This window comes from Nicotiana attenuata, chromosome 5, assembly GCF_001879085.1.
Source record: "Nicotiana attenuata strain UT chromosome 5, NIATTr2, whole genome shotgun sequence".
Taxonomy (NCBI): Eukaryota; Viridiplantae; Streptophyta; class Magnoliopsida; order Solanales; family Solanaceae; genus Nicotiana; species Nicotiana attenuata.
The window spans coordinates 48,154,476-48,166,914 of record NC_031993.1 but is presented as its reverse complement, the minus strand read 5'-3'; the positions used below and the strand labels follow the sequence as shown (position 1 = coordinate 48,166,914).

Below are 12,439 nucleotides of genomic sequence, written 5' to 3'. Positions count from 1 at the left end.
TAGCGGAATATATATACATTCTGTATGTTATATTAATCTACACAAATAGGTAATTACTCATTTAACAAGTGTCTACAGTCTAGGGGTGTGCATTCGATTTATCGATTCGATTTTGACCCTTATTGATAATTACTTATCGATTATCGATTTGTACATATGCTTATCGTTATCGTTTCAATAAGGTTTCGATTTTTTCGATTTTGATTTTGATAACAAATAATCGATTCGATTTATCGATAAACCGATTCGAATGCACACCCCTAATTTGAATAATGTTATGATATTATATTTATATATATTAATTTATTTTATCAAACATGAATTCCATGATGTTCTTACAAAATATATGTTTTTAGTTTTGTAAGTATCTAAATTAAATATTATTAATTTAGAAAATATATATAAATTATTTTCTACAATTATTAATTGTAAATATATGATTACTAATTAATGTATATTCACAAAAAATATACATCTTAAATATCAAATATAATATCACTTACACTTATAAAATTTATAGGCATATATTTATTGTATTAACTTTTAAGTTTTGATAATTACTTCATTTAAAATTTAATCTAACTGTGTAATTACACTTGTACAACCAAACAGTAAATTTGTAATTACACTGTAATTACACTATGATAAACAAACAGGTCGTCGCAATTATACAACTGTGCAATTACTAGGCTGTGTAATTACTAACCTAGTAATTACATCAATTCCAATTACCTAGTGGCTTTCCAAACAGACCCTTAGTAAAACCTCTCTCGATTACTTAATCAATTAATTCACAATCGAATCACATTGATGAAATAATAAATGCCAAGATTCGTCGGAAAAAACAATTGCATTGATTAATCCATAAAATACACAAAATTAAAATTGAGGAATTTTGCTTGTTTATAAGGAATAAAACAAAAATGAAACATAAACATAGAACTCAACTCGAACCGGAGCTGTTGAAAGGGAAAAAACACTCGAACAGACCGGAGCCAAATTCGAAAAACCTTACCGGGTTAATCAGCAAAAACCCACTAACAACAGTACTAATGTTGAAAAGTAAAAGACTCTATCTACCCACCCACCCCATAACCTACCCCCAACCCTAACCCCCACCCCCTTCTCTCACGCTCCCTACGAGGGTCTTCTTCATGCCCCAAGAAGATTGGTGCAGTTTCATCCTGCAGTTGACGGTATGCTTTTATTTATTAGCTAAACACATCCATTTTGCTGACCCCATTTTTATTAGGGTTCTAATTTCGTTTATCATTTTCCACTTGTCAATGTATGTGAACCCATTTAAAGTTTTCTCTTAATCTTTTCAATTTGATGGAAAGGTTGGAACTTTCACACTTAGAACTATTCTATGGCTTCCTTCCTCTTACTTCCTTTATTCGATGCGGCTATTCATCTAGTTGTGTATATATAGAAGAGTCCTTTCTTAACTTTCAAATACTTCAAAGGAAAATCTTTGGACAATTTCATTTATTGAGCGCGCTTTGCAGTTAAGTCCTTGGTGTTTTGAAAATTAAAATTTGGGAAAGGGTAGTTTTCCAGTGATGGAATGACTCGAAGTTTGGATTTTGGGGGCAGAGGGAAGAACCCTCCATTAAGCTCTGCTGTGCTGTTTTTTGTTTTATATTAAAGGCTGTAAAAGAAAAATAAAAAAAGTTCTTTCTGTTTTGAGAAGGGAAAAGAACTTAAATAATAGTATAAAGAAGAATGAAAAAGAAGCTTCTTTTTTCTTTTTTCTTTTTTTTTTTTTTTATATAAAATGGAAAGGAAGTTCTCATATGTAATGTACCTATAGAAAAAATATAGCCACCAAAAATAGGGAGTGTTACCCTTAAATAGGCCCTATGAGGCACTAATGTACTCCCTTCATTTACTTTTACTTGTCCAGTATTCTAGAAATAGATTTTCACTTTTACTTGTTACTTTTAGAATATCAAGAGAAGACAATTTCTTTTTTCTCTGTTATACCCACAATATTAATTACTCATTTCAAATAATTTTCTCAAATCTATTAAAAATATGCATCAATTAATATGGGTATCATGGTAAATTATGCACTTCATTTATTATTTCTTAAGGGGTGTGCAAAGTCCATAGTGGACAAGTAAAAATGAACGGAGGGAGTATTAGTCAGCCAACGGGTTCATGATACCAGATGGGTCAAAAAACAAAAGTTGAACCATAAATAAACATAGCAGATGTGTCCTTTTTTTTTTTAATAAACTTAAATTTTTACCATTTAAAATTGACTAAGATGTGTTTCGCACATGATATACACTAATTTTTTAATATTTGTTCACCTATTGTTATACCCATGTAAATATAGTAGTATTATGTATCCGTCATAAGAATCTGAAGAACAATAAATTTCAAATATTAGAATAAAACACTAAAAATCATGTCAATGATTCATAATCTCAGAAAGAATGCTAATAAATAAACCTGAGTTGCTCGGACTCGGGTGCAGGTGTCCGATATGGGTGTGGATCTAGAAGTCGGATCCTTCATGAAGTACTTACGGCTGCGGGGATTCGGCTAAATATAATTCAAATATCTTAAAGTAGAGTTAAAAAAATATGCCTAAATTATGAGACATTACGTGGAAAACTTACATGGTGCTTGTAAAGTGCGGGAAAAAGTCTACCATTTCAAAACCATAAAAAGTGAAAACATTAACATTTGAATTATGCTAATAAGAAAATAGAAAAGCATTTTCTAATTGGAATTTGTAGGCCTTCTACATTTTCAAAGGAGAATCCGAGGAGATAAAAAGAAAAGGACTGACATAGAAATTACTATATACAAGATATTTTATTTTCTTCAATTTCACCCTAGCTTTTATTTTGATTTTAGAAATCATTGTATCAGTCCCAAGTTTCACCATACAAAGCACCCAAATCGATTGACCATATCCACTACGGATCCCACACCCATCCATATCGTTTCGACACGGGTGGGGCACCGAAAGTGAATAGTCCGAGTAACTTAGAAATAAACTAAATCGCCTTAATTGTGAATAAGATTTCTTAAACACTTGGTGCAAGTTAATTTTTTTCCTAACCTTTTAAACATGGTGAGCTGTCTTAAATTCTCACTTTGTAACGTGTTCATAGAAGTGGAAGTGTGGAACACAGAAAGAACTAGCTGAATAAATTGGTGTTTTCTAGAAGGAAAGTTAGTATAACCATTCCACTTCTTTTCAGTTTTTAGATTTGTTAGCTCCCCGAGCATAGCCTAGTTTATTTTCTATTGGAGCTAACTGTGCCTTTTTGTAATCCTTTGTGGATCTGTTAGCATCTTCTTGATCCCTTCAGTGAAACTTCTTACTTCATCATACCAAAAAAAAAAAAAAAATTTAAAAAATCGGTGTTTTCTTTCTTCTGTTCTCTGCTCGCAAAATGAGAATGATTTTGAATGAAGAAAAATGACTTTTTTTTCCCCAGAAACTGGTTGATTCTGAGTGCGGTCCTGTGTAATGAACGTCTTGTTTAATGCATGTTCTGCTGCAATATTAACAAGAACTAGCAGTCGTGCTGTGAAGAGTTCTATTGGTGCAATTTCAGCTCTTTCATGGAAGACAGGTGTTGGACATAATGCAACTAGAAAAGTTGATTTCGACGTGCTTTTGAAGAGAATTTGCTTTCGCTGCTATTCATCTAAAAAGTCTAGTGGGGATAGTTCCAGCTCAGATAAGTCTGATCCTACTCCAAAAATGAAGGAAGATAGAGATGGTTTCTTTGTTGTTAGGAAAGGAGATCTGGTTGGAGTCTACAAAAACTTGAGTGATTGCCAGACTCAAGTCGGATCCTCGGTAACCATTATTTTTCTCTTGTTTATTGACCTTTATTGAATGTATCTATTATTTTTCTCTTGCCAGACTCAAGTCGGATCCTCGAAGGATTGTTATGTAGAGGATATATCTATAAATGCAATGCTATACTGAAACTAGTACTTCTTTTTTATTTGATGAATAATATGCAATAGTCGTTTCTGTACTAGAACCTTGTTTATCCATAATTAACCTGAGTTTATTACCAAAACTTCAGCTAAGTGTGTTTGGAGGACTTTGATAACAGTCTTGGAATTCCCTCCTCAGTGTATGACAATGAAACATTATGTCTCCAGGTCATTCTTTTGTCCAATTACTATTGTAAACCAATGTGTTTCAAGCTTCAAAGAAATCACAAAAGGATAGGTTAAGTGAGTTGAGATTTATCCTTCTATTTGTGATTCGTTCTCCTTTTACTTCTAAGGCCCCTTCTCTATCTCTCTTTCTCCCTGCATCATCAGGATAGTTCGCTCTTTATTTTTCCACATTCTGTACACATGCTTTTTCCTATTGTTATCATCTTCGTGCCACTTTATCTGCATATCGTCAGATGTCATTCTTTTTTTTTTTGTTTTTTGTTTCTGAGAATGTCAACTGGCATCTTTGAGATCATATTGTATGGAGTGATTGAACTTAATGGCCGTTTGCATGATGCTTCTGAGATTTTTCTACCTGTGAAGACGTTCACTTGCAATGAGTTAATCAGTTGTTTTCTGCCGCTCGCTGTTCCTGGCAGATATGTGATCCCCCTGTGAGTGTCTATAAAGGCTATGCCATGCCTAAGGACACAGAGGAATATCTGCTCTCTTGTGGGCTTAAAAATGCTCTTTATTCTATCAGAGCTGCTGATCTGACTGAAGATCTCTTTGGAACTCTAGTACCATGCCCTTTTCAGGTAAGCCAATTCCTGAGGTCTATCATTTATTCTTAATGGTTTAGTATTTGTTTCACGATGTTTTCACCAAGGTGGGTGATAACTTTACCTTTATTTCTACAAATAGGTTCTTTCAATCAATCTGATCTACATTTTGACTCACCCATTCTGTTGTGAGGTTGATATGACACAGATCTTAATGTGCAAGTTTCCTTGTCAGAACTACTTGATACTTGGAATTTTTTGAAATTTCCTTTCGACTTGATTTGAATAATCATGACCGATCAAACAATGCCAAATAAAACCTGAAATTTTCATATTTTGGCCGCTGGAACTTCAAATAAAGGCAAAATCCATTAGCTAAAAAAACCCTGGAAATCTCATGTATTTATTGGATTGTTATCTAGAAATAAGACCATGATATGACTAGCTGATTTTGTATCATGTGTGAAGAGTTAGGACTAAAAATCGCGAAGTCCAACCGTGAAGAGTGGCTGGATGAATTAGTACTGCATTCCCCAACCAAAGTTGAAAGTTTCTAAACTTTATTCTGCAATCTCACTCCATCAACAAATGGTTCTGCCAAAAAGGAAAAAAACCCTGAGAGTTTCATTGCATTACCTCATGTGTGGTATACTTATTTATTTTTCTTCTATATTGTCAATATAATCCAGATTAAGAAATCTTCTCTAAATGCAGTTGACTCATTAATTGTAGGTTTGTACTCTACCCAGGTTAATTTTCTATATGATGTGCTTTATTTAAAAAAAGATTGTTCCATGATGTGACAATCCTGTTTCATGTGGTAATTCAATAAACATTGGCAGAAAAGATCCTTACCTCTCTCTAATCCTCTATTTAATATTCTTCTATTCGCTCTTTGGTGTATATTTCTCTCGTCACTCTCCGGCAATCTATGTTGCGCGGACTCTCCAAAATGCTGCCGCACTCGTGCCGGATCCTCCAAAAATGCACTACTTTTGGAGGATACGACATGCACCAGGCGGCATTTTAGGAGAGCCGAGAGTCCGGGCAACATAGCTGGCAATAATAAGCATATGCTGGTCAGTCAGATGAGCTGCTTGTGATCATAAAGTGGTGAAATGGTCAGAAATAAATGACACATCTTTCCTCTTATTTTTTTCTTTTTTGACTGGTCGTACTAATTTATTAGCATTTCATTCCTTGCAGCAACCTTCTTCTTCGAAAGGTGGGATGCCTGAACACATGCCAAAGAAGAGGTCACAGGAAGTAATGTGGTCAGAATATTCGGTAAGTTAAGACCATATTATGTTAATCTGCATAAAGTCTATCAGAATTTGCAGCAATTGCCTCTATGATTTCTTCACTTCTTACTGTACACTGAGAGTTTAATTACTTCATTCCCGAAGTTATTTGGCTCCTTAGGAAGTCAGTGTACACATTTTTGTATGCAACTGAAGCATGCTTTTAGTGTTGGGAGTTTCCTTGCAATTTTTCTTTAAGAGGTCATAACTAATAGTTTCACAATCACAGAAGTATGTCGTCACTAGTTCAACTGGAAAGGCATTTTTTCTCTCATAAGTAGCACTGCCTTTTAATTTAAGAATTTGTATGCTATTGATTATTAGAGAATTGTTGATATCTTTTTGCTGTACCGGGGCCACCTTTTAATAGACAAGTAATAATGTCATGTGGTGGAAAGATTCTAGCAAGTCAGCTCTAGTTATGAGCAAGACATTCACAAATGGAAGGATACTATAGCTTATGTGTAAACGCATGTACAAGTAACTAGGTATTTTCTTTCTTCTGCCCGCAGGTGTGATCGATGCCATTGAGCTTCGGTGCTCTAAAATAGTAGTCTTTTTCATTTCTGATGTTTCTCAACATACGAACTTTTTCTTAATGAGTAAAGACACCATTATCTAGGAATGTTATTTTGAAGATCCATAGCTACATCATGAATATGGTCACAGAACTACAGAGTCTCCAGTGATATAGCTTAATCTTGCATCGTCCAATTTATAATTCCTTAGACAACAAAAGGAGAGCTCCAGTAGCAAAAACATACAGACAAACTAAGCAAGTATGACCTGCTAACATCTCAAAGCCCTGCAAATCTTAGTTCGCCGTATAATAAGATAAAGAAATAAACATGGCTTGTCAACCTTCATAAAAAAGAATCTCTTGTCAATAAAAGAAATCAACAGACTCCACATATCACCATAAAGAAAATATTTAACCTGTACTATAATAGTATCTTCCTTGTGGCCCGGCCCTTCCCTGGACCCCGCGCATAGCGGGAGCTTAGTGCACCGGGCTGCTCCTTTACTATAATAGTATCTTCCTGTTAAGAAATTTTCTTTTCTCGAAGAAAGTTGATAAACTACATTTGCATTTATCTTGAATGTAAAATTATTAGCTCTGCTTGACCTACCTTCTAGATCTGGATCCTTAATTTGAGTTTACTGGCGATGATTAAAAGATGTTACTTCACCATGTTTGTGCTTTGAGAAAGCGGGAAAAAATGGTAGAAACGTCAATAGGAACTGAAGTTCAAAGTTAACTTCTATTGCTGCTTCTTTTCTTTCTTTCGGATTTAAATGGCCTTCTCAAGAATATCGATGTTGTTCTGATATAATTAGTCCAATGTTTTTTGGGAAGAAAGTTAGGAGCTATAGTGATCCTTGATCTTGGGATGGATGATAGTTTATAATGGCTTAGGTGGATGATTGTTGTTACTTTTCTTTAGTTAGAGGTGAGGATCACAGATTTAGCTAAAAGATTTGTATGTGCTTGTCACTCCATCAAAAGGAAAGTTTAGTATTTGGTATAGCCTGCGTTAAGCATTGTCGAACAAGAACTGTACTACATATTGGTTGACAAACAAAATCTTGAGTTGGTAACTGGACGAATTGCAACATCTTTTTGTACATGAAGTAGTAGGTAGAGTTGCAATTGTTGGTTGATGTGTATTTGCAAAATTCTTCTGTTAAAGTATACTATATTATTCTAGCCACTTTGTAGAAAGGTGGTTTTTATATATGTTTGGTTCAAAGTAGTACAGTGATGATTTGTTGCATTCTCTGCCCTGGATAGTTTGGCTTGACACTGTTCTGGAAACTATTTGTTTTTTTGGCCATGTTCGTTTGCAGGATGCTGCTGGATCAGGCGTTATTTCAAATGATTTCCTAAGAAAGCATGTCAAGTTAGATGATCATAAGGGTGACCAAGCTCTGCCATCGGGTGTGAGTGGCTGTTAAACGATGGCTAATTGTAAAACATGAATGCTTTCTGTACTGAAATTGACAAAGCTAGTGGGCTGCCACGTGCAAAAATCATTATTTACTAAATTAATTGTGAAAACAAAATTCTTTGTGGCAAACTACCGGGTTGAGCTTTTCTAAATTTTCTTGATGGTTTATGGTGTTTTGTGCAAAGAAGCTGATCATTGTTATTGTTAGCAGCGGTCGTGTACTCTTGAATTTGATGGTGCTTCAAAAGGAAATCCTGGACTAGCTGGTGCAGGAGCGGTGCTACGAGCTGATGATGGCAGTTTTGTAATAATCACTAACTTTGGGATTTGTGTTTGTTTCTCTTTTTCTTCAAACTTATGATTTACAACCTTCCAAATAAAAGATCTGTAGGCTACGTGAAGGTTTAGGAGTAGCAACAAACAATGCTGCTGAATATCGAGGCATTATTTTGGGGTTGAAATATGCACTTAGCAAAGGGTTTACAAGTATTCGTGTTCAGGGTGACTCCAAACTTGTTTGTATGCAGGTTAGTTTTTCAGATATATTTATTATCATGTTTCTCCTTCTCTTTTCTTTTCTTTTCTTTTTTTTCTCTTCTTTTTCTTTTCTTTTCTTTTTCTTTTTTTTCTTCTTTTCTTTTCCTTTTCTCTTCTTTTTCTTTTTCACTGTTTTTCTCTTGTTTCTCCACTTACTTTCCCCGCTCGGGCTTATGAGTTTTATTATTGATTCCGAAAGAGGGGTATGCAAGAAAATAACCGAGGCTCAAAGGGGTAACAAAGGATAAAGTGTTTGGATAGCAGAACAAAATGCCTTCGTCATTCCAATCTCCAAAACATGCCAAGTACAAACTAGACAATTAAACAATCATGAGAAAAACATACGTAACATCTTTTGATTGCACCAGAATTACTAACCATATCCATACATTTGCCTTCTGCATTTGTCAATTACCTAGCACCATTGGACAACAATCTCGGTACCATGAACGGCCCCTGTAGACTTGGGGCAAACTTGCCTTTGGTTTCAAGCCGATGTGGCATGATGCATTTCAACAGTATTTCTTTATGTTCCGTCTGCCCCAGTTTCACGCAATTTGGGCTTGAAGTGATCTCAAAATCCCTCGACTGTCCTTACATCTTCAACATTATTTTATTGCTTCATTACTAAACTGACTTTTACAACCAGGCTGAGAATTATGCGTGCATTTCATGTCACTAGAACCAGCATGAAAGGATTTGCAAAGGAGAAGAAAACTAAACAAAATGACTAGAAATGGCACCTTTTATATGCTTGATCTGACACTTGTCCTTTGTCATGCACTGCACTAATAAAACCTCTTACATTTCCATCTCTTAACATGGTGATGGTATTGCATTTAAGCTAAGTTACTCTTTTCATCTTTTAGCTGGCTGGATCAATGCAATTATCCTCTTCCTTTTTTTTTTTTATTTTTTTTATGGGGGTGGGGGATGGGGGATGGGGGTTGATAATCTGGATCAATGAAATCCTTATTTGCATGTTCAAAGGTCTAGCAGATGCTATCTGAATATGCAGCTCCTGGCAATTTTTTATATTGCTTGTCCAGTACTCCTTGTGTCGTCAACAATATTATCCCAGAGGGCCTTTTCTCAAGTTACTTCTGCTTAATGGTTTTATTTTATATGACAAGGCTTTTCCTTACCTTTGGCATAAGTAATAATCGGATCTTCTGTGTTGGAGACGAAATAAAGTCTGGTAAGCTGATAATATCTTCCCCATACCAGTAGGATTAGTAGTTAGCCTTGTATTCTATTATTGGTATATATCTCTATTACTACATGTTGTTCATTACGCTTGTTTTCTTAATATCTTGCTGTTGTTACTGCTTGTTGGCTGTTGCTACTGCTTTCTTTTCATATTTTCTTGAGCCGGGGGTCTTTCGGAAACAACCTCTCTACCTTCAAGGTAGGGGTAAGGTTTGGGTACACACTATCCTCCCTAGACCCCACTTGTGGGATTATACTGGGTTTGTTGTGGTTGTTGTTGTTGTTAAGCTGATAATAATCAGGTCCCCTGTTAAACTTATGTTCGGTGTTAACTAGTGATGGACAATATGGGTTCAGAGCATTTTGAAGCAATGAGGAATCTTAACAAGTAATTTAGGTTAATTACTGCATCCTTTTGTGTCAAAGCCAATCGAAGAATGACCTACATGGCAAACTGGGAGAAACCTAGAAGAGAGAGGCTCCTGCTACTGGGAAAAGATAAAGAGAAGGCGAGGAAGAAGTGGGCTGAAAGTTGTCTTACCTAAAGGAAGAATTCTCTTGCCAGGGAACAATATGAGCTTATATTCAAGATTCATCCCTGTATGTAGGATGAGCTTTGTTCATCTTTTCATTGTAGGATGAGCTTTGTTCATCTTTTCATTGATGCTTTATTGTTTGTACTTCATACAGTTGATCTCGTTGAGATATTGTTTTCGCATGGTTGATTAACTTGGAAGCAGTAGTGATTATTACTTTGCAAAATAGTTGGTCCTAATTACAAGTTTACTCTTTGCAGTATGATTTGTTATTTTGTTTCTCTCTTCTTTAATCCCTTTGATATATGAATTCATTGAAGTGTCTTTTACCAAACAGATACAGGGCCTATGGAAGGTTAAAAATCAAAACATCTCCACACTGTATGAGCAGGCAAAACAACTGAAAGATCGGTTTCTTTCTTTCCGGATCATTCATGTCCTTCGGGTAATTCTGCAAATCATCTCTTTCTTCCTCTTTTGGACTTACCTAAGAGTATTACCTTGCTGGTTTTTGAAGATTTAACATATTGTGAACTTCTTTCTAATAGGAATCAAACTCCGATGCGGATGTTCAGGCTAACTTAGGTGTTGAACTTGCTGGTAAGAGTTTAGACTTTGTTGTATTTTGTGTGGTCATCGATGTTTTATCTAACTTTATCTGTTATTACAGAAGGTCAAATTCAGGAGGAGATAGATAAATGACACAGCGGCACTAGGAAATGGCTTTAAAGTCCACGGTAGAAAGTTGTAGTAACATTACAGAAGGATTTCTACATGCTAACACTTAAGTTTTCAGATTCTCGAAGGGTAAACGTTGCCTATTTAGCCAGTACTACTTTCAACCTTCAAGGAGTCTGCCTATGAAGCCAGTGGATTACCCATACAGTAATATCGTTCATTGTTTAATGGATTAATGTTATTGCAATTAGGAAGTATGTAAATGTAATTGGGGAGAAATCATAACTGGCATCAACACCAAATGTTACTAATTGTTTGCTTTGAAATATTGCTGATGAGAGCGCTCTATATCCCAGATACTCAACGAAGATCGACTGCAGGACAATCAATATTTCTCATTATTTTGGCAGAATTTTTTTTTTTATCTCTCTCATTCCTCACCTACTGCTGAGACACTTTAATTATTTGTGTCCCAATATTCCCATGTTGAATTCTTTTCTTCAATTTGATAAGTTTTTGTGTTCTTCCTAATTAATGCATTTCATGGGTTTTGTGCAGTTATTTTGAGCATCATCTGATCAATAGTAGCTTTTTTTTAATGCAGTTTTTGATTCTGGGTTAAAATAAACTCTTGCTAGGAAATGCAACTAATGTTTGATAAATTAGGCTCTTTAATCCTAGGAGTTTTCTGTGTACATCTAATTACCCAACAAGAATAAAAAGAATTCTAGTTCTCAAGTTCTTACCCATTTTGTAATATTTTACGCTTTTTTATTAGATTATGAGCTTGCTAACTATTGCTTCTGTTATCATTTGCTACAAAATTCCCCAAGAATCTAGTAATTGTTCCTTCATTTGTCACACAATGTTTAAACTTTAAGTCCTTGTCCTAGTTGTCTATGTTTCAACAGAGTAATGCAGATGAAGTAAAATTTCCAATTGTAAACAACTATCTATATTCACATTGGATTCCTCATTGAATCATGTTTCTAGCTACATACAATATAAAATAAGTGACAAACATCGACAACAAAACATCGTCTAGGTTCTCCAACACTAAAACCAATGACACCAAATACGACACATCTTGTTTCAACATCAGAAATAAAAGATCTTTATAACATAAATACGTAGCTAAGTTGCCATAAAGGTTCAAGCAAAGGCAGTAAAGTTACATCATTTACTGATATTTATCAAAGGCATTTGAATTCGGAATTTATCATATAATGGCTCTACGTTTCTCAACTGCTGCCTCTTTCGCAATTTTAATAGCTGCTGTGGCAGTGGCAGCCCAATATGGCGATGATCCCGGTAGCAGTACTGACATGCCGAATATGCCGAATATGCCGAATATGCCTGGCATGGATGGTGCCCCTACTCCATCTACTAATTTGGCTTCTGTCAATTCTTCTCCAGTGGCACTCATCAGCATCCTTTGTTTGCTTCTTTCCTTCTTTGTTATCCGGAAAAGGGTTTAAAACCAGCTTTTACCTAATTTCAGTGTCATTCGACATTTATGGTTT

At 35.2% G+C, this 12,439-nt stretch overlaps 1 protein-coding gene across 1 annotated transcript; it reads left to right on the top strand.

Annotated features, from left to right (window-relative positions):
* On the top strand, nucleotides 989-11,447 carry LOC109225794. The gene is made up of 10 exons (XM_019390572.1): nucleotides 989-1,196; nucleotides 3,462-3,829; nucleotides 4,584-4,742; nucleotides 5,913-5,993; nucleotides 7,856-7,948; nucleotides 8,168-8,260; nucleotides 8,340-8,483; nucleotides 10,576-10,683; nucleotides 10,787-10,838; nucleotides 10,909-11,447. The coding sequence occupies exons 2-10, from the start codon at nucleotides 3,494-3,496 to the stop codon at nucleotides 10,938-10,940; spliced, it is 1,098 nt and encodes a 365-aa protein (XP_019246117.1). The 5' UTR covers nucleotides 989-1,196; nucleotides 3,462-3,493; the 3' UTR covers nucleotides 10,941-11,447.